The 23328-nt window shown below is 46.2% G+C and overlaps 1 protein-coding gene across 2 annotated transcripts in view; it reads left to right on the top strand.

Annotated features, from left to right (window-relative positions):
* Positions 1 to 23328, top strand: part of LOC120916492 (E3 SUMO-protein ligase ZBED1-like) — a 48421-nt gene that overhangs the window by 16952 nt on the left and 8141 nt on the right. For both annotated transcript variants that reach the window (XM_040327482.1, XM_040327481.1), the window contains exons 3-5: positions 6701 to 6963; positions 15010 to 15074; positions 21771 to 21928. In XM_040327482.1, coding sequence (XP_040183416.1) covers positions 6701 to 6963; positions 15010 to 15074; positions 21771 to 21928 — 486 coding nt within the window. The remainder of the gene's footprint in view (positions 1 to 6700; positions 6964 to 15009; positions 15075 to 21770; positions 21929 to 23328) is intronic.

Genomic DNA, 23328 nt, shown 5'->3' with positions numbered 1-23328 from the left:
GAATGACTTTGACGGATGTGTGGAAGCATTGACCTTCCTGCGTCACGCACGTCGCCGCGTCATCGTCGCAGCGACGGCGCGGACACGTCACCGCGCTGTCTGTCCGCGCGGATTGTCTCTCATTTCTGTCTGATGGTATGTACAACCATCAGACAGAAATCTCCGACCGCACATGTCCGATGAAAACGGTCCGGCGGACCGTTTTCAGCGGACTGTCCGGTCGTGTGTACAAGGCCTTAGATGCACTACGCCGCCGTAACTTAGAGCGTAGTTTCCGTATCCTGAAAGAATTTGTAAGTTACGGCGGCGTAGTGTAACTGTGTCGGCATAAGGGCGCGCAATTCAAATGGATAAGATGTGGGCGTGTTTTATGTAAATTCAACTTGACCCCGCGTAAATGACATTTTTTTTGACCGGCGCATGCGCCGTCCGTGGGGGTATCCCAGTGCTCATGCTCGAAATCACGTCGCAAATAGTCAATGCTTTCGATGTGAATGTAATTTACGCAAAGCCCTATTCGCGAACGTTTTACGTAAACGACGGAAAATTTGACGCTGTCCCGACGTCCATACTTAACATTGCGTACGCCTCATAGACCCAGAGGTAACGTTCCGCCGAAAAAAGCCTTATGTAAACGACGTAAAAAAATGCGCCGGGCAGACGTACGTTTGAGAAACGGCGTATCTAGCTAATTTGCATACTCTACGCGGAAATCAACGGAAGCGCCACCTAGCGGTCAGCGAAAATATGCACCTAGGACCCGACGGCATACTAAGAGGTACGTCAGTCGGATCTAGTCCACATTCAGGCGTATCTTGTTTTGTGGATACAAAACAAAGATATGACGGCGCATTGTAGAACTTACGCGGCGTATCAATAAATACGCCGCCGTAAGTTCTTTGTGGATCTGGCCTAAAAAGTCCAAAAGACAGAATTGAAAAGGGTGAGCTGAGGGCGTCTCGATTGGAAAAAGGGCCGTTTTTATAGACAAAATACTTCGGTTTCAGGGTGTGAAGCGCCAGAAAGCAGTAATGTTTTTAGTAACCAATCGGCTTCTATGAGTGGCAACATACTTGCATAGTTTTCCTCTTCCCCACCTCTGTTCCCACTAGTGCTATTCGTCATGCGACAAGTGAAGTCGCATGACAAGCTGGAAACCACGTACAGTGGAACCTCAGATTACGAACATAATCCGTTCCAGGAGAATGCTCGTAATCCAAAGTACTCGCATATCAAAGCGAGTTTCCCCATAGAAGTCAATGGAAACTAAAATGATTTGTTCCGCATTGACTTCATTGGGATGCAATACCGCACACGGCCAGAGGTGGGGGGCATCGCGTTACCGCGTTACTCGCAATCCGAGGTTCCACTGTATTTCAATGGCCGCCGTTCTAGTTGCTAATTGCTTTTGGTGTCAAGCGATGCCAAAAAAGGTTCTTGCACATGTGACTTTCTTGCAACTTGAGTCCCATAGAGTGCAAAAGTCATACTGGAAATCACGCTACTTTGGAGTTGCACTAATGAGAATGGAGCCTTATTGAAATTTGTAAGCTTTTTAGTGGGTCTCGGCCCTGTGCTTTTGACTTTTCTCATCTTGGCAAGAATGTCGCTCTATTTTTGTTTATAGCGCAAAAAATAAAAAACGCAGAGGTGATCAAAAACCACCAAAAGAAAGCTCTACTTGTGGGGGAAAAAAAGGATGCCAATCTTGTTTGGGAGCCACATCGCACGACCGTGCAATTGTCAGTTAAAGCGACGCAGTGCCGAATCGCAAAAAATAGCCAGGTCCTTTACCTGCATAAAGGTCCGGGTCTTGGGTGGTTAATCCCAGTATTATAATGCCAAAGAGATGCTAAAACTGGAGAGTGCAAAATCTGGTGCAGCGGTGCATGGACGCCAATCGGCTTCTAACTTCTGCTTGTTCTATTAAGCTTTGACAATAAAACCTGGAAGCTGATTGGTTTCTATGCAGGGCTGTACCCAACTTTGCATGCTTCAGTTTTTGTAAATTAACTCCTTTTTTATATCGCCATGATTATATCTTTTACAATCCAACTTTGTCACCACTGGGTTGTTTTAGCAGTTTGGTATTGTTTAAAAGAGTAGTATGGGGTTTACAAAAAAAAAAAAAAAAAATCCTTATACAGTGGAACCTCGGATGGAGGTTAACGAGCGTTTCACAATACGAGCGTTTTTAACGGACTCGGTTTGCAAGTGCTGTCTCGGAAAACAAGCAGGATTCAAGCCTCTGCGATGTGCAGTACTGCATTTGACCAATGGTGCGGGGGGGGGGGGGATGACACTCAGAGCCGTTTGAAAATACTCAGTTCCTGAGTGTTTCTGTACCTTTCCAAAGGGCAACCGAGCAGTCTCTAAGTATTTCTGAGTCTCTCCGGCGCCCCCCACCCGGCCACATGCGGTATTGCATGCCATAGAAGTCAATGTGGAACGAATTATCTTAGTTTCCATTGACTTATATGGGGAAACTTGCTTTGATATGCGAGTGCTTTGGATTACAAGCAATCTCCTGGAATTATGCATTATGCTCGTAATCCAACGGTCACCACTGTTTACGACCTTCCATCACATCCAAGACAGCTTATCGACACTCCAACCAACAGGACCCGATCCATATCAATTCCCCAGAATCAAGACGAGACACAGCTCTGTACTTGTTCCAAATGTAATGACAACTTTAATGGTACACTTAGTTGCTTATATGCAGTACACGGGTTACAGAAATCACAGGAACAATCAAACTGTCCCCACCCACACATCACACCTTGGGGGCTTCAATCGCATTCTTTGAGCTAATTACTAAACATTCTAGACATGTCGGCGCCGGGCTATAATTATCATGACCTAATCACTGCACATTCCTTCATTAACAGAACTTAAACAAAACACCATCACACAATGATCTCTTCCCTAGACAGACGCTCTGTCTCCGACAAGTACATTCCACACATAAACAGTATTTAGCATACATAATTAGAGGTCTGGGAGCAGACCTTGATTAACACCTTTACACAAGGGACAATGAAATGTCTTCCAGGCCCTGACTCAATTAGCATGTCACTAGTCAGGGCTAATCATAGAATGAGTCACTATTGACTGGTTGGGTCACAATTAACCAACATCTTGCAGTATCTCAAAATCCTGCAATATGAACTATCAGTGATGTCCCCTGTCCTGTAATTTAGGACATCATTTCTCAGTCACCCTATGGCCCTATCGGACATAAGGTGACCCTAGACATAAGACTCCTTGGTGACGCCGGTACAGGAGTACCCCTCATCCTTGCAAAGTCTCTGGGTGTCCCGGGTCATACAGTTACACCAAGGTTCCACTGTACTCACCTAGGTGGATGCAGCATCGATACAAGGCTGCATCTGTTCCCAGCCGCATCTACACTGAGAACTGAACAATCAAAGACCGCCGATTGCTCAGTTTTCCCCTCAGCTCTGAGCAGAGAGCTGTGACTGTCAGTCAGCGGCTCTCTGCTCTGAGTCTCCAGCACTCACTGGGACGCTGGGCTGTGGAGGGGGTGGGAGGGGCTGGCTCAGGCTCTCAGCAGATTGCTGTACTCCTGTGTTAAAGCCTTAGCCATTGTTATCCTTTAAACTATATAGACATTAGGGGCAGGGTCTTTTTAATTCAAGAACATGCCATGGGTAATATTTTTAACATTTGGCAATTTTTTTATGAGTGGATTTTTTTTAGCACCCATAGTTTGTGCTTTACAATATAAAGGAAGACAGCACAGCTACATTACCATTCAAGAGTTTTAGGAGGGCCCTGCTTGTGAGAGCTTACAGTCTCAAATCCTAGTAGTAGGACCATTTTAAATGAGGCCAGACGTTTTTCCACCACTGTTGTCTGTTTGGTACTATAATATTAGTTTAGAGCTGGGGTGCCCAACCAGTGGCCTGGGGGCCACATGTGGCCCACGGCACCCTCTGATGTGGCCTGAGAACTCCTACTCTGGGATGGAATAGAACACTGTTATTAAAATCACAGTGTATATATGGGCATATCTGTTCTGCAGTGGTTACTGGGCTGCTTTCAAACTGATCCGAGTATCGTGGGCTGTGTCCGTGTCCGCTCTGCATATACAGAGCAGACACGGACCTGTCATTCGCCCGCTCCGCTCATTGTGGATCGCGACCTGTTACTAAGTCGCTTAAGTGGCCCTCCCTCTTCAAAAAGGTTGGGCACCCCTGGTTTAGAGCAACCTTTCTGGACCTCGGTTCTTCCAGAAGTTTCTAGGGCAGTGGTTCTCAACCTTCTTAGTGCCGTGACCCCTTGATAAAATTTCCCAAGTTGTGGAGATCCCTAACAGTAAAAATTTTCGTAGCATGGGTTGTCAGCACCCAAGGCAAAACAAGTAATTTGCGCCCCTAACCCTTACATTTGTGAAGTATTAAAATCCCTTTTAGTATGTACCACTCTTTGTTCTCATTTCTTTCCCCTTTTATCTCTCTATCCTAATTTCTTCTTCTTTTTCTTTTTTTCCCCATCCCTCTATCTAGCCGTCTTTCTTGCTCTTTCTCTTAATCTTTCTCTCCCTTTTTATTTGTTGTTCCCCCTCTTTTGCTTTTCTTTCCACGTAATCTCTATTTTTATTCCTTCCCTTACTCCTTCGGGGTGGAGAGTTGGGGTGAGTGGCAGTGCTGGTGGGAGAGTTGGGATGAGTGGCACTGCTGGTGGGACAGTTGGGATGAGTGGCAGTGGGGGTGGGACAGTTGAGATGAGTGGGGGTGGGAGAGTTGGGGTGAGTGGCAGTGCTGGTGGGAGAGTTGGGATGAGTGGCAGTGCTGGTGGGAGAGTTGGGATGAGTGGCAGTGCTGGTGGGAGAGTTGGGATGAGTGGCAGTGCTGGTGGGACAGTTGGGATGAGTGGCAGTGGGGGTGGGACAGTTGAGATGAGTGGGGGTGGGAGAGTTGGGGTGAGTGGCAGTGCTGGTGGGAGAGTTGGGATGAGTGGCAGTGCTGGTGGGAGAGTTGGGATGAGTGGCAGTGCTGGTGGGAGAGTTGGGATGAGTGGCAGTGCTGGTGGGAGAGTTGGGATGAGTGGCAGTGCTGGTGGGAGAGTTGGGATGAGTGGCATTGCTGGTGGGACAGTTGGGATGAGTGGGGGTGGGACAGTTGAGATGAGTGGGGGTGGGAGAGTTGGGGTGAGTGGCAGTGCTGGTGGGAGAGTTGGGATGAGTGGCACTGCTTGTGGGACAGTTGGGATGAGTGGCAGTGGGGGTGGGACAGTTGAGATGAGTGGGGGTGGGAGAGTTGGGGTGAGTGGCAGTGCTGGTGGGAGAGTTGGGGTGAGTGGCAGTGCTGGTGGGAGAGTTGGGATGAGTGGCAGTGCTGGTGGGAGAGTTGGGATGAGTGGCAGTGCTGGTGGGAGAGTTGGGATGAGTGGCAGTGCTGGCGGGAGATTTGGGGTGAGTGGCAGTGCTGGCGGGAGATTTGGGATGAGTGGCAGTGCTGGTGGAATAGTTGGGATGATTGGCAGTTCTGGTGGGAGAGTTGGGATGAGTGGCAGTGCTGGTGGGAGAGTTCTGATCAGCCAACATAGGTGCTCTTGATCAAGGTCATTTGCTGATCTGAGAACTGTAGTGGGGACTTTTAATGGGAACTATAATCACAGGTAGTGTTACTCACTATGTCTCCCACTTCACATTCCTCACCAGTCAGCTGACCTAAAGTCTCTGCCCCCCCCAGCCATGTTGTGAACTGAATGGGCGGCTGCAAAGAGGCTGAGTGGGCGGCTGTGAGCTCCAGGGACAGCCCTGCTGGGTGGCTGCAAAAAAGGTGCAGGCTTCAGGAACAGCCCAGAATTTGGTGACCCCTGGCAAATCATCATTTGACTCCCGAGGGGGTCCCCACCTCCAGGTTGAGAACCACTGTTCTAGGGGTTCCCTGAACTATGAGCAAACTCTTCTTCTCTGATAGATAACCACGGATACCAATTATTATATTTTTAACTACCTGTAAAGATGAGAGTATTTCCTATTGACCGAAAATGTAGGGAGCATTCCTCCCACTGACCATTCTGCAAATGTGAGCTGTAGATACAATAACTATTACATGGGGTTCCCTGAGACCATGAAGTTATTTCAAGGGTTCCTCGAAAGGTTAAAATCCTAAAATAGTTTAACTGGATGTAAACCTGATTCATGAAATTTGAGCTGGGCACATATATCTGTAGTGTTTTTTGTTATCTCTCTTCAAAGCACTAAGTCCTGTGGCTTTCTCCTTCTCTGTTCTTATGTTATCGGCGTGATAACTTCTGACAAGTTCTCCGACACAGGAGATAAAACCAGCCTGAATTTTGTGTCAGGGTAGTTGGTATAAATAAATTAGCAGAAAGCTGCTCTACTCACAATCCCTCCAATCAGCTCTCGGGGCTCTCCTCACTGAGCTCTGCAGAGTGTAATTTCAGCTCTATGCCCCTTTTTGTTTCTGACATCCCAGACAAGCTTATAAATTGATACAACTCACATAGGGGGATTTGTTTCATCTTTGTACCACCTGAGGCCAGTCACTTCACAAGGGTTTATGTAAGGGTTTTACTTGGCACTGTGGCACCAGTGCAGAGTTTTTTCCTACAATCTCCTTCTCTCAGTACTTGATCCCTATGATATGATACCTCAGTGATTGGATTTATCTACCTATAAGCTCTATTTCTTGTCTTGTTGCAGTTTGTGAAGACTGTCGCTTGTACTTCAGAGACTCCTGTCCACAGCATGGAGCCCCGACGTTCATCCTAGACACACCAGTTCCGGAAAACGTTCCTTCCCGGGCTCTTCTCTCCTTGCCAGAGGGATTGGTAGTAAAGGAGAGACCACAAGGAGGATTTGGGATCTGGTGTACAATTCCAATCATCCCACGTGGCTGCATCTTTGGCCCTTATGAAGGGGATGTCTTGGCGGATCGGAGTGACTGCACTGTTTTCTCTTGGGCGGTAGGGACTTCTCTGTTTATTTAAAGCTGACCTTAAAGTGGAACTTCGCTCTCTCAATCAGCATGGACTGTTTTTAATCGTCATGCTGTTAGCATTAGTATCTAGATCAGGGATCCTCAAACTATGGCCCTCCAGAACTACACATCCCATGAGGCATTGTAACACACTGACATTCACAGACATGACCAGGCATGATGGGAATTGTAGTTCCTGAACAACTGGAGGGCCTGAAGACCATGATCTAGATAGCAAAGGATATCAGATTTACTTTTTTTTAAACTTTTTTTTTAATTTCTTTAGTTACTTCCTAGTTTCCATGCCTAGGCAAATTATGTCATACATCTTCAGTGAAATGCTAGGGGATGTTTTTCAAAGTGATTTTTCAACAAAATAAAGCATTGAGACTAGGGGTGCAACGGATCACAGTTGATCCGTGATCCGAACGGGTCACCCCCTTCGGATCGGAACACACTGTGATCCGCGGATTGCCACGGCTCCGGAGCTAGGCCGAAGCCGTGGCCTTTCCTAATGTTATGGCTTCGGCCTACCTCCGGACCCGCGACCATAACGCTAAAGGCCGCGGCTTCAGCCTAGCTCCAGAGCCGCAGGAATAACATTAGGAAAGGCCGCGGCTTCAGCCTAGCTCCAGAGCCGCAGGAATAACATTAGGAAAGGCCGCGGCTTCAGCCTAGCTCCAGAGCCGCAGGAATAACATTAGGAAAGGCCGCGGCTTCAGCCTAGCTCCAGAGCCGCAGGAATAACATTAGGAAAGGCCGCGGCTTCAGCCTAGCTCCAGAGCCGCAGGAATAACATTAGGAAAGGCCGCGGCTTTGGCCTAGCTCCGGAGCCGTGGCCATCTTGGTACACCCGGCGGCGGCCCTCCTCTGTTTACACCCACAGAGGAGGAGCCCGCACTCGTGGGACACACTGCTCGGGGAGTGTCTGTACTGCCTAAGGGGGGGGTGTCTTGCCCGAGGGGGGGGGAGTGTCTGTCTGTACTGTGGAAGGGGGATCTCTGTACTGAGAGGAAGGGGGGGGGGGTCACTGTACTGAGAGGAGGCGGGGGTCACTGTACTGAGAGGAGGGGGGGTCACTGTACTGAGAGGAGGGGGGGGTCACTGTACTGAGAGGAGGCGGGGGTCACTGTACTGAGAGGAGGGGGGGTCACTGTACTGAGAGGAGGGGGGGGGTCACTGTACTGAGAGGAGGAGGGGGGGTCTCTGTACTGAGAGGAGGGGGGGTCACTGTACTAAGAGGAGGGGGGGTCTCTGTACTGAGAGAAGGGGGGGGGTGTCTGCACCGAGGGGGTAGGTACTATAGTTGGTGGGGGGGTGAACAGTGGGGGGGGGGGAAATGTGGATATTCCAGTGGGGGGGGGGGGAGATGTGGATATTCCAGTGGGGGGGGGGGAGATGTGGATATTCCAGTGGGGGGGGGGGGGGAATGTGGATATTACAGTGGGGGGGGGGGGAATGTGTATATTACGGGGGGGGGGGGGGAAATGTGTATATTACGGGGGGGGGGGGGGAAATGTGTATATTACAGTGGGGGGGGGGAAATGTGTATATTACAGTGGGGGGGGGGGGGGAATGTGTATATTACAGTGGGGGGGGGGAAATGTGTATATTACAGTGGGGGGGGGGGAAATGTGTATATTACAGTGGGGGGGGGGAAATGTGTATATTACAGTGGGGGGGGGGGAATGTGTATATTACAGTGGGGGGGGGGAATGTGTATATTACAGTGGGGGGGGGAATGTGTATATTACAGTGGGGGGGGGGGGGAAATGTGTATATTACAGTGGGGGGGGGGGGAAATGTGTATATTACAGTGGGGGGGGGGGAAATGTGTATATTACAGTGGGGGGGGAAATGTGTATATTACAGTGGGGGGGGGGAAATGTGTATATTACAGTGGGGGGGGAAATGTGTATATTCCAGTGGGGGGGGGGGGAGATGTGAATATTCCAGTGGGGGGGGGGGGGGAATGTGGATATTACAGTGGGGGGGGGGGTGGATATTACAGTGGGGGGAATGTGTATATTACAGTGGGGGGGGGGGGAAATGTGGATATTCCAGTGGGGGGGGGGGGGAGATGTGGATATTCCAGTGGGGGGGGGGGGAGATGTGGATATTACAGTGGGGGGGGGGAATGTGTATATTACAGTGGGGGGGGGGGAAATGTGGATATTCCAGTGGGGGGGGGGGGATATTACAGTGGGGGGGGGGGGATGTGTATATTACAGTGGGGGGGGGGAATGTGTATATTACAGTGGGGGGGGGGAATGTGGATATTCCAGTGGGGGGGGGGTGGATATTACAGTGGGGGGGGGGGGAATGTGTATATTACAGTGGGGGGGGGGGATGTTGATATTACAGTGGGGGAGATTTTTTTTTTTTTTGCCGATCCGAAAAATGATCCGTGACTCCTTGCTCCGAGGAACGATCCGAACCGTGAGTTTTTTGATCCATTACACCCCTAATTGAGACTACAGTGGATGGGTTGGGGGTGGGTTTGCTTTGAATATAAAAAAAATGAATTGAATAGTATTTTTGGTTTGTGGTGCTCAGATGAAGTGTATTTCCACTTTAAGGAAAACTGGAATAACACTGTTGCTTTACCTTTTCAAAGGGAAGGTATTTCTATTTCTGTTAGGGGTGCACCGAATGCGCTAGGGCGAAAACCGATATTGAAAATGACAGTTTTTAAAAAATATTTATATTTTTCAATACAATTGTATTATATTCGACCTTTTAATTAACTACTTGCCGACCAGCCGCCGCAGTTATACGGCAGCAGGTTGGCTCCCCTGCGCGAGAGCCCGTAGCTATACGTCGGGCTCTCGAATCGGCTACTAGTCAACTAGCGGCCACTGTCAAAAGTGTCCGAAGTGTCCGCCATAATGTCGCAGTACCGAAAAAAAAACGCTGATCGCCGCCATTACTAGTAAAAAAAAAAAATATTAATAAAAATGCCATAAAACTATACCCTATTTTGTAAACGCTATAACTTTTGCGCAAACCAATCAATAAACGTTTATCGCAATTTTTTTTTTTTATTGATTTTTTTTTACGTAAAATAGGTAGAATACGTATCGGCCTAAACTGAGGGAAAAAAAATTTTTTTATTGATTTTTGGGGGATATTTATTATAGCAAAAAGTAAAAAATCTTTATTTTTTTCAAAATTGTCGCTCTATTTTTGTTTATAGCGCAAAAAACTAAAAACCGCAGAGGTGATCAAATGCCACCAAAAGGAAGCTCTATTTGTGGTAAAAAAAGGACGCCAATTTTGTTTGGGAGCCACGTCGCACGACCGCGCAATTGTCAGTTAAAGCGACGCAGTGCTGAATCGCAAAAAGTGCTCTGGTCTTCAACCAGCAATATGGTCTGGGGAATAAGTGGTTAATATCATCCAATTTAAATTAATATGAATTTATTGTTGGCCATCACTGGCACCTTTTTAGTGCAAGAAAATGTCGATAAAAATGCAGTCTCTAACCATCTGATACAGGAGATAGACAGAGACTTCAGACATAATAAAGGAGTTGGTCAGAGGCTGCAGACATAGTACAGGAGATGGTCAGAGACTGCAGACATGCTATAGGAGATGGTCAGAGACTGCAGACATGCTATAGGAGATGGTCAGAGACTGCAGACATGCTATAGGAGATGGTCAGAGACTGCAGACATGCTATAGGAGATGGTCAGAGACTGCAGACATAGTACAGGAGATGGTCAGAGACTGCAGACATGCTATAGGAGATGGTCAGAGACTGCAGACATAATAAAGGAGATGGTCAGAGACTGCAGACATGCTATAGGAGATGGTCAGAGACTGCAGACATGCTATAGGAGATGGTCAGAGACTGCAGACATAGTACAGGAGATGGTCAGAGACTGCAGACATGCTATAGGAGATGGTCAGAGACTGCAGACATAATAAAGGAGATGGTCAGAGACTGCAGACATGCTATAGGAGATGGTCAGAGACTGCAGACATGCTATAGGAGATGGTCAGAGACTGCAGACATAATAAAGGAGATGGTCAGAGACTGCAGACATGCTATAGGAGATGGTCAGAGACTGCAGACATGCTATAGGAGATGGTCAGAGACTGCAGACATGCTATAGGAGATGGTCAGAGACTGCAGACATAATAAAGGAGATGGTCAGAGACTGCAGACATGCTATAGGAGATGGTCAGACTGCAGACATAATAATGGAGATGGTCAGAGATTGCAGATATATTACAGGAGACAGTCAGAGGCTGCAGACATAGTACAGGAGATGGTCAGAGACTGAGGACAAGATACAAGAGATCAATGCAGCCTCACCAGTGCCTGTCAGATGCAGCCTCCCAGTACCCATCGTATGCAGCCTCCCTGTACCCATCGTATGCAGCCTCCCTGTACCCATCGTATGCAGCCTCCCTGTACCCATTGTATGCAGCCTCCCAGTGCCCATTGTATGCAGCCTCCCAGTGCCCATTGTATGCAGCCTCCCAGTGCCCATTGTATGCAGCCTCCAAGTACCCATCGTATGCAGCCTGCCTGTGCCCATCATGCAGCTAATGTCCCACCATTGGATCAGTGTGTCGTCTGTCACAGGAGACGGGAAATTGTTACTGCGGCCCATGCAATTCAGCTCCGTGACACACTGCATGTGGCCTTTCTTGAGGAGTGGCTTTTTCTTTTCTTACAACCCTCCCAAGCAAACCACATTTGTGGAGAATTTGTGATATTGTTGAAACAATGCACACAATGCACTCAGAGTTGCTTTAGGCCTTTTGGTAGCCTCTCTGACCAGTTTCCTCAGCGGGCCTTGGACTTCTTAAGGCCTCATTCAGACGCTGAGCTGGCGGATGACGGGTCCCTCTGCTCACTGAGCGGGGAGGGGCTTGTTGAGCGCCGATGTCTCCTATGGAGAGATCTGATGAAAATGGACAGCATATCTGTTTTCATCAGATCTCACCCGATCCGACCCGCCATGGACAGATGGCGACGTATCTCCATAAGTCTGATTTTATCGGATCGGGTCGGATGTCAGCGGACATGACATCCGACGCTCCATAGGCTTGCATGGATTCTATGGACGTCCTCCCAGAATCGCGCCCCCGGCGCATCACTCATCGTGGTAAATTGCCGCTGATATCGGCCGTTTACCACGTGAACGCTCCGTCCAATGATGGAGCGATCACTTGTAAACAAACCGGCGTCATTTGATGACGCCGGTTCCTCCCTCCCCTCTCTGTACCGATTGGTACAGTGTGAGAGGGGGAGAGCGGGTGTCAGCAGCGCTGTGGCTGGATCTGTGACAATTGCAGTCACAGATCCATCCATCCCTGCTCAGCCATCCCTACAATACCCCTGCAATACTGTACAATACCCCCTGCCAGTACTCTGCAATACCCCGGCCGATACTCTGCAATACCCCTGCCAGTACTCTGCAATACCCCGGCCGATACTCTGCAATACCCCTGCCAGTACTCTGCAATACCCCTGCCAGTACTCTGCAATACCCCTGCCAGTACTCTGCAATACCCCTGCCAGTACTCTGCAATACCCCTGCCAGTACTCTGCAATACCCCTGCCAGTACTCTGCAATACCCCGGCCGATACTCTGCAATACCCCTGCCAGTACTCTGCAATACCCCGGCCGATACTCTGCAATACCCCTGCCAGTACTCTGCAATACCCCTGCCAGTACTCTGCAATACCCCTGCCAGTACTCTGCAATACCCCTGCCAGTACTCTGCAATACCCCGGCCGATACTCTGCAATACCCCTGCCAGTACTCTGCAATACCCCGGCCGATACTCTGCAATACCCCTGCCAGTACTCTGCAATACCTGGAAAATACTTTGGGAAAAAAATGCGTTTAACCACTTACTTCCCCCCCGCCGGCCGTCATATGACGTCCTTGACTTTGTGCAGGGATATCTGAATGATGCCTGCAGCTACAGGCATCATTCAGATATCATCTTTTTCAGTCGGCGATTCTCTACACCATAAGAATGATCATGGCGGCTGTTCCACCTCTTGATCATTCTTACGGGAGGTGAAAGGGGACGCCCCCCCACCCGTCGCCCTCCGGTGCTTCTTCCGACTCACCGCTACGATCTAAGCCAGGATCGTTTTTTTTTTTTATTTTTTTTTTATTTCAGGCTTCCCAGCCTAGAGGTGAGATGTGGGGTCTTATTGACCCCATATCTCACTGTAAAGAGGACCTGTCATGCTATATTCCTATTACAAGGCATGTTTACATTCCTTGTAATAGGAATAAAAGTGATCAAAACATTTATTTTTGGGGGGAGAACATGTCAAACTAAAATAAAGTAAAATGAACAATAACTTTTTTTTTTTTTTTTTTTTTTTATAATGCGCCCCTGTTCCCGTGTGCTCGTATACAGAAGCAAACGCACATGTAAGTCCCGCCCACACATGTGAGGTATCGCTGCGAACATTAGAGCGAGAGCAATAATTTTGGCCCTTGACCTCCTCTCCAACTAAAAATATGTAACCAATAAAAATAAAGCGTCGCCTATGGGAATTTTTTTAAGTAGCAAAGTTTGGCGCCATTCCACGAGCATGTGCAATTTTGAAGGGTGACATGTTGAGTATCTATTGACTCGGCATAAGTTCATCTTTCACATTATGCAATAACATTGGGCTAACTTTAATGTTTTTTTAAAAGCACAAAACTGTTTATTTAAAAAAAAAACGCATTCGAAAAATTGCTGTGCAAATACCGTGCGCGATAAAAAGTTGCAACGACCGCCATTGTATTCTCTAGGGTCTTTGCTAAAAAAATATATATTATGTTTTGGGGTTCTATGTAATTTTCTAGCAAATAAATGATGATTTTTACATGTAGGAGAGAAATGTCAGAATTGGTCTGGGTGCTCCAGAACCCCTAAAGGTGCTCCCCACATGTTGGGCCTCTGTATGTGGCCACGCTGTGTAAAAGTCTCACACATGTGGTAACGCCATACTCTGGAGTAATAGCAGAATGTGTTTTGGGGTGTAATTTGTGGTATGCATATGCTGTGTTTGAGAAATAACCTGCTAATTTGACAATTTTGTGGAAAAAAAATAAAAAATCTTGATTTTGCAAAGAAATGTGGGAAAAGATAACTTCAAAAAACTCACCATGCCTCTTTCTAAATACCTTGGAATGTCTTCTTTCCAAAAGGGGTCATTTGGGGGGGTAATTGTACTTTTCTGGCATGTTGGGGTCTCAAGAAATGAGATAGGCCGTCAGTACTTCAGGTGTGATCAATTTTCAGATATTGGCACCATAGCTTGTGGACTCAATAACTTTCACAAATACCAAATAATATACACCAATTTGTACTTATTTTTTACCAAAGATATGTAGCAGTATAGATTTTGGCCAAAATTTATGAAGGAAAAATTACTAATTTGCAAAATTTTATAACCGAAACAAAGAAAAATTCTTTTTTTTTACTGAATTTTCAGTCTTTTTTTTTTATAGCGCAAAAAATTAAAAACCCAACAGTGATTAAATACCACCAAAAGAAAGCTCTGTTTGTGGGGGGAAGGACAAAAATGTCATTTGGGTACAGTGTTGTATGACTGAGTAATTGTCGTTCAAAATGTGAGAGCACCGAAAGCTGAAAATTGGTCTGGTTATTAAGTGGGTTTAAGTGCCCAGTGGTCAAGTGGTTAAGGAAATGGCTGGGGGGGGTGCCAATAATATGAGCCATGTGAAGCCTTCTTGCAGAGACTGTGAGCTGGTTAACATAAAAGTAGGAGTTTCTGGAAAATGTCAACTATATAATCAAGACCTTAGAAATTCACAGCAAGTAGCATAATAAAACGGAAACATAAATTTCAGGAATATTAAATTACAAATTGGCTTGTGTAGCAGACTTATTATTATTATTATTATATTTATATATATATATATATATATATATATATATAAAAAATCCTTAGAACTCTTGGTGGTTTATCTTAAATGGATATTGTCTATCAACGGTTCTGCAATCTAAATACCCAACATGTTTTTTTCTTATTACTCAGGTACGGGACAACGGGTCATATTTTTATATAGACGCTAGTGACGATTCCAAAAGCAGCTGGATGAGGTAAAGTTATGTTAATGCTGTGAGATTATAATGCATAAATAACGATTATCTCTGAAAACGAACAAAAGGTCCGCGCTTTGATGAAGGGCTGGAGAAAAAATTGATTTGAATCTTGAATCGAGTTGGGAGGTCAAATCGATTCAGATTTTGATCAAATCGTTGTTTTCTTTTCCATAGGACTGGTGCTCCACGGGCTAGGCCAAAGCCGTGGCCGTGGCTTGCCGCGATCCTGGGAAAAGGCCGCGAGGCCAGACGCCATGGACCAGGCCAAAGCCGCGTCCTTTTCCCAGAAAAACGCGGTGAGCTGCGGGCAGGATTTTTTTAGGCAAGGCCGCGGCTTCGGCCTAGTCCGTGGCCTTTTCCCAGGATCACGGCGAGCTGCGGGCAGGATTTTTTTAGGCAAGGCTTCGGCCGAGTCCGTGGCCTTTTTTTTTCCAGGATCGCGGCGAGTTGCGGGCAGGATTTTTTAGGTGAGGCTACGGCCTAGTCCGTGGGCTTTTCCCAGGATCGCGGCGGACTAGGCCAAAGCCGAGGCCTCGCCTAAAAACTCCTGCCCGCAGCTCCTTAGGACCGGCGCGGTGTCCATCAGAAAAAAAACTTGATTCGAACCGTGAATCCAAGTTTTTTTTGTTTTTTTGTTTTGTTTTTTTATCGGATTTTTTTGGGCCAAAATCGCCCAGCTCTACGTTGATGAGCTGATCAAGAAAATGAAAGTGCAGTTGTTGGGTGGAGGCAGGATAGGCTTCTCTGAAGAGACAAGTTTTTCAGGGATCACCTATAAGTGGATAGAGTTGGAGATGAAAAGATTGGGGAAGGAAATTCCAAAGGATGGGAGAGGCTGAGGCGAAGTCCTGGAGGCGAGTATGTGAGGAGGTGACATAGGAACTAGAGAGAACGATTTGGTTGGTATTTTGAGACTAAGTTAGGGATGTAGCTGGGGGCTGGGTTGTGGATGGCTTTGTAAGTTGTTAGTATTTTGAATATAATTTGGGGGGGGGGGGGATTGGCAGAGAGGTAGCGGACACAGCGGTTTGTAAGGTGGATGAGTCTGGCAGCAGCATTCATGATGGACTGAAGGGGGGAGAACCTAGTTAAAGTTAAGTCAAAGCGGGGGGTTGCAGTGTCGAGGCGAGAGATAACCAGGGAGTTTATTGGGAGCTCTGTAGTTTCATTGGTTAGGAAGGGGCATATTTTGGAGATGTTGAGGTGGAAAGCTTTGGAAAGTGATTGGGTGTGGGGCCGAAAGTAGAGTTCTGAGTCAAGGATAACAACACCTAGCACCCTGGAATGGGGTGATGGACTGATAGTTGTGCCATTGATCTTGACAGAGAAGCCAGGGGAAGAGGCATGTCATGGAGGAAATATCATGAAATATTTTGATGAGACTAGCAGTCAGAGGCAGCAGTGCCTTAGATCTCACACTACAGATACAGTTGTGTTCAAAATTATTCAACCCCCCACTGAAATTGATTGTTTTGCCAAGTTTGACATTGATTTTGATCATTCAGTCATCCTGCTTACAATTAAATCAAAGAGGCACGTGTAGGTCAGATAAATATAACATAACATTTATAATAAAATAACCACAAATGTCTTTTCTGTGCTCACATCATTATCCGTTTTATTCAACCCCCAAGTGACATTCAATCTTAGTACTTAGTACAACATCCTTTTACAGTTAGAACAGCTTTTAAACTTGAAGCATAGCTTGAGACAAGTGTCTTGCAGCGATCTACGGGTATCTTCGCCCGTTCGTCATGGGCAAAAGCCTCCAGTTCAGTCACATTCTTAGGCTTGCGCACTGCAACTGCTTTCTTTAAGTCCCACCAGAGGTTCTCAATCGGATTTAAGTCTGGTGACTGCGATGGCCACTCCAAAATGTTCCAGCCTTTAATCTGCAACCATGCTCTAGTGGACTTGGAGGTATGCTTGGGATCATTGTCCTGTTGAAAGGTCCAACGTCTCCCAAGCCTCAGGTTTGTGACGGACTGCATCACATTGTTATCCACTATCTCCTGGTACTGAAGAGAATTCATGGTACCTTGCACACGCTGAAGCTTCCCTGTACCTGCAGAAGCAAAACAGCCACAAAGCATGATTGAACCCCCGCCATGCTTCACAGTAGGCAAGGTGTTCTTTTCATCATAGGCCTTGTTCTTCCTCCTCCAAACATAGCGTTGATCCATGGGCCCAAACAGTTTCATCAGTCCACAGAACACAATCCCAAAACTTCTGTGGTTTGTCCACATGACTTTTGGCATACTGCAGTCGACTCTTCTTATTCTTTAGAGACAGCAAGGGGGTGCGCCTGGGAGTTCTGGCATGGAGGCCTTCATTACGCAGTGTGCGCCGTATTGTCTGAGCAGAAACTTCAGTACCCACATCTGACAAATATTTTCTCAGTTCCTCAGCAGTCACACGGGGACTTTTCTCCACTCTACGCTTCAGGTAGCGCACAGCAGTCGAAGTCAGCATCTTCTTTCTGCCACGACCAGGTAGCGTTTCAACAGTGCCCTTTGCCTTGAATTTGTGAATGATGCTTCCTATGGTGTCTTTTGGTATTTTTAACATCTTTGCAATCTTCTTATAGCCATTGCCCTTCCTGTGAAGAGTAATCACCTCTTCTCTTGTCTTCCTGGACCATTCCCTTGACCTCACCATGTTTGTAACCACACCAGTAAATGTCTAGAAGGAGCTGAGTATCACAGTCATTTTAAAGCTGCCTAATTAATGCTTATTAGGCTTTATTGCTGCTCCCTGACATCCACAGGTGTTTTCAATACCTGATTGAAATTGAACTTCAATGAACCTCTGTTCCTCAGAGTGGTAGTCTTTAAGGGGTTGAATAATTGTGTAAATGAAGAATTCACAAAATAAATATTTACTACTGTATTACAAAACCAATTGATGTCATTTTAGTTGCATATGCTTCTTTAAGAAGTCCTTGTAGGATTTCATTCTGAATACAATTACAAATGTACACTAAATTCCCTAAAACCCTTTACAGCATTGGGGGGTTGAATAATTTTGAACACAACTGTATACAGCCAAAGGGGCTGTCAGCACAGACGTGCCTAGGCACACTCTCACATACCAGGAAGCATACTGCAGTTTATCAATTCAAGACAAATGTAAATTTTTCAGCAATTAACATTTCTAGATGTTCCCTATAATGTAGCAAATCTTACTCTAACCATTAACCCCCTTAGCGGTATTCCCGAGCGTGACTCGGGGTTGTTTTTCAATGCAATTATCGGTAACCCCGAGTCACGCTGGGGGTAGATGTGCAGAGCCTGCAGCGCGCGCAGCCTTACCTTTTCCAGGCAGGGTTACTGTACTTACCTTGTCCCTGGATCCTGCGATGCATCCCCGCTGTGTGAGCGAGCGGCGTCCTCCATTCGATTCACACAGTGCCCGCGTGCCGCCGATCTCCGTTCCCTGCGACGTTACGACGTACGGGGGCGGAGACCGGCGGCAAATTCAAAAAAGTAAACTAACACATTACATACAGTATACTGTAATCTTATAGATTACAGTACTGTATGTAAAAAATACACCCCCCCCCTTGTCCCTAGTGGTCTGTCCAGTGTCCTGCATGTACTTTTATATAATAAAAACGGTTCTTTCTGCCTGCAAACTGTATATTGTCCATAGCAACCAAAAGTGTCCCTTTATGTCAAAAGTGATTTTAGAGCAGCTAGAAAACAGCGATAATAAATTATAATCACTTGCAGAATTGTGCGATAGCGATTTGTGGTTAAATCCGTCATAAAAAAATAAAAGTAATGACAGCGACAATTCTGCAACTGAGCAAATTTCAGTGATTTTGATTTGATTACATTATTGAATAATTTTTATTATAATTACATTATCATTTATTATAATTATTTATAGTTATTTATTATATTATAATTTTATGATTTTGTGTTTCAAACTTTATCATACCCAGGATGCCTATTAGACTCTTGTTTGGACAGATTTAAAGCGGGGGTTCACCCTTAGAGGGCACTTTTCCCCCTTAGATTCCTGCTCGTTATTACTAGGGGAATCGGCTATTTATTTTAAAATATGTGCAGTACTTACCCGTTTACGAGACGCATCCTCTCCGTCGCTTCCGGGTATGGGCTTCGGGAATGGGCGTTCCTTCTTGATTGACAGGCTTCCGAGAGGCTTCCGACGGTCGCATCCATCGCGTCACGATTTTCCGAAAGAAGCCGAACGTCGGTGCGCAGGCGCAGTATAGAGCCGCACCGACTTTCGGCTACGAGTGACGCGATGGATGCGACCGTCGGAAGCCTCTCGGAAGAATGTCAATCAAGAAGGAACGCCCGCTCCCGAAGACCCATACCCGGAAGCGACGGAAGAAGATGCAGCTCGAAAACGGGTAAGTACTGCACATATTTTAATATAAATAGCCGATTCCCCTAGACCAGTGATGGCGAACGCGTGGCACGCGTGCCGCTCCCGGCACGGCAAGCCGTTTCGGTGGGCACGCCACACGCCATGAAAAATTGATAAACACACACTAAAATCAATTCGTCCCCACCGCACCGCAAACTACAACTCCCACAGTTCTCTACTGCTATTGATGACATGTCCGTGTGGGAGTGACAAAGAAGAAACTCCCTGGGTGACGTTCGTGCGTGCGTGTGCACGCACGCTGATCCAATCAAAGAAGCTGTCTCATCCACACCGCATCCACCATCAAACAAATCAGCGGTGATGTGACTGGGAGCACACGCGGCTGGAATCAGAGGAGCCTTTCGGCGGGAATGAGCTGCTGGAGCAAGGTCAGACACTGGGAGACAGGAGTTAATGTGGTTATCTTGTTAGTCCTAAGCCTGCCCCACTCTCAGATATCAGGTGCTAGCTCAAACAATCAATTGTGCAAAAAGAACAGCCTCATTGGTGTCATTGGGAAATATTGTGCCCCATCATTGGTGTTATGCAGCCTCATTATTGGTTTCATTAGGAAACCTTGTGCCCCATCATTGTTGTCATCATTGTGCCTCATTATTGGTGTCCTTAGGGAACATTGTGCCTCATTATTGGTGTCATTGGGAAACATTGTGCCCCATTTTTTGTCATCATTGGTGTCATTGTGCCTCATTATTGGTTTCATTAGGAAACCTTGTGCCCCATCATTGTTGTCATCATTGGTGTCATTGTGCCTCATTATTGGTGTCCTTAGGGAACATTGTGCCTCATTATTGGTGTCATTGGGAAACATTGTGCCCCATTTTTTGTCATCATTGGTGTCATTGTGCCTCATTATTGGTTTCATTAGGAAACCTTGTGCCCCATCATTGTTGTCATCATTGGTGTCATTGTGCCTCATTATTGGTGTCCTTAGGGAACATTGTGCCTCATTATTGGTGTCATTGGGAAACATTGTGCCCCATTTTTTGTCATCATTGGTGTCATTGTGCCTCATTATTGGTTTCATTAGGAAACCTTGTGCCCCATCATTGTTGTCATCATTGGTGTCATTGTGCCTCATTATTGGTGTCCTTAGGTAACATTGTGCCTCATTATTGGTGTCATTGTGCCTCATTATTGGTGTCATTGCATGTGTCAAGTAGGTGAGTGTAATGGTCAGGTAGGTGAGTGTAATGGTCAGGTAGGTGAGTGTAATGGTCAGGTAGGTGAGTGTAATGGTCAGGTAGGTGAGTGTAATGGTCAGGTAGGTGAGTGTAATGGTCAGGTAGGTGAGTGTAATGGTCAGGTAGGTGAGTGTAATGGTCAGGTAGGTGAGTGTAATGGTCAGGTAGGTGAGTGTAATGGTCAGGTAAGTGAGTGTAATGGTCAGGTAGGTGAGTGTAATGGTCAGGTAGGTGAGTGTAATGGTCAGGTAGGTGAGTGTAATGGTCAGGTAAGTGAGTGTAATGGTCAGGTAAGTGAGTGTAATGGTCAGTGTATGTTGCACAATGCATTCTGAGCACAATGCATTCCTGATCCCTGCAGTCTGAGCGAATCTGGCAGAATCGTACATTTCTAGTCCCTTAGGGCTCATTTAGATCAGTCCCATCCTCTGTACAGAGACGCTGGCAGGTTTAATTCTGTGTTGGCACTTTGCACAAAATAAATTGCTCTTGTGTCGCGGTTTGGGCACTCGGGCTCAAAAAGGTTCGCCATCACTGCCCTAGACCGAACGAGCAGGAAGCTAAGGGGAGATTTTTTTTTTTTTTTTTAAAATGGGTGAACTCCCGCTTTAAGTGAGTTATTCCTAAGAATTGCAGGCCTACAGTTTAAAACGCAGAATTTCCATGCAAATCAAATTGTACCGCTTTTGGTACGTAATTCCAGACAGAATCATACCGCCAGGGAGGTTAAGGCCCCTTTCACACTTGTCCGCCTTGGGACTGCAAAGTCGCATGACAAGTCGTACCCCCATGATTTGCAATGAGTAACATTCATATCTGTGCGACTTTAAAGTAGTCGCTGTATTACTTTGATGCGAGTTACACAGGCATTCCCTGAAATCGCGGCGAAATGGCGGTAGTGTGAAAGGGACCTCAAAGCTTGTGTCTACCTCCATATGTTGTCATGAATTTTTCAACATAGGCAAAATCCATGCAAATGAAAAACGATTGTTTCCTATAAGTCTGTTTCAACCAATACATTACATTGGGGCTGGCATTGTGTTCCCTTGGACACAGTCTCTTGTAAGGTAATCTGTTCGGTTTATTTTATTAGGTATGTGGCTTGTGCATCAACAGAGGAGGAACACAATCTGACGGTCTTCCAGTATCGGGGGAAAATATACTATCGTTCTTGTCAGACTATTCCATCAGGAGCAGAACTTATGGTATGGATTGGTGAGGAGTATGCCAGAACCCTGGGCCTCAAACTAGGTAAATAAAACTAATATAAATGTATTGAAATATTGTTTGTTACACTTATGTTTAAAAGAGAAGTATGGAGTTTAAAAAAAAAAAAATTATACTTGGCTCTGCAGTGAGAACAGAGCGATCAAACCCTGCTGATCACTTAGTTCTCCTCCTCGTGACAGTTTCTGGCTCTGCCCCTCCAGCGCTCACTGGAACTCTGTGCTGTGGAAGGGGAGGGAGCGGTTGGCTCAGGCTCTCAGTGAGCACTGAAAGGCTAAGCCGGACCAGACATCTGGGTGGATCCCGATCATATGGTCGAGATCTTTCCTGAGCCTGAACTGGCTGAGTTACATCAGCTAACAGCAGGCTTTGGCTCACTGTCGGCTAAAAATGAAGAGAAGTATAGCCAAAATAGCTTTGGCTATACTTCTCTTTTAAACTGCAGTGGAAAATTTTGTGCAGTCTTGTGTTAAATCCAGTAAAACGATAGGACGTCACCAGCAGGATGTTGCAAATGTATACACTCATTTATAAGTGCAATGACACATTAGTAATATATAGAAGAAATTAGAAGTTTTTAAATTGGATAAAGTTAAAACCATTGTATACAAACACATTAAAAACCATAAAGTTGAGTGACCTCAAGGACTCTCATATCACCTTGGATACCACGTAGAATTTTATAAATCTAATGGTTGTTTGGATACGTGGAGATACGTATCCAAATAGGAGTCTTCTTCCTCTTCAGATCTTCTTCTAGCAGTAGGCGGTCCACAGTACTGACCAAGACTGATGCTGATATGATGTCAGTGGGCTCTCTGCATCATCACGCTGAATGCAGAGAACCATAGTGACACCTCAGACGGTGGATCCATGACACCTTACACTCACAGGATGTCCATAGTCTTGGAAGACTGAGGACAACTTATGATGGAAAAATAAGCAAAACATTAACAATAAGTGTCTATGCTGTTTAAAATCCAGTAATACTGTCTCACCCTGCTCTGCACATGCTCAGTTGCTCTCTATTATTTGGCACTGTGCCGAATTTGTAAAGGCCAGTCTGCTGACAGCCTAAACATTTTCTACTGTACAGGGGCTCTGGGCTTCAGCAAAATCGCAGGCTTTACAGCACACACTATTTTTGGTAGCATAATTATTAATGTGGAATGTACAGTGGGGGGAAAATAATTATTTGATCCCCTGCAGATTTTGTAAGTTTGCCCATGAAAGGATTGATTACTGGACAGCCCACCACCCTATATATCTTGGTGATCAACAGCAACCTATCAGAATTCTGGAGACCCCAATGACACACACACACAGCAGGCAGTGTACAAAGCAAGTCTGAAATCTTTATTAAGGGTTACAGTTTATATGAGTAAAAACGAGAGGGGACGGGTAGACTTGCTCCTAAGTTTCTA

Source organism: Rana temporaria, chromosome 10, assembly GCF_905171775.1.
Source record: "Rana temporaria chromosome 10, aRanTem1.1, whole genome shotgun sequence".
NCBI classification, from domain to species: Eukaryota; Metazoa; Chordata; class Amphibia; order Anura; family Ranidae; genus Rana; species Rana temporaria.
Note: the sequence above shows the minus strand (reverse complement) of the source record. Positions and strands in the feature narration are given on the sequence as shown.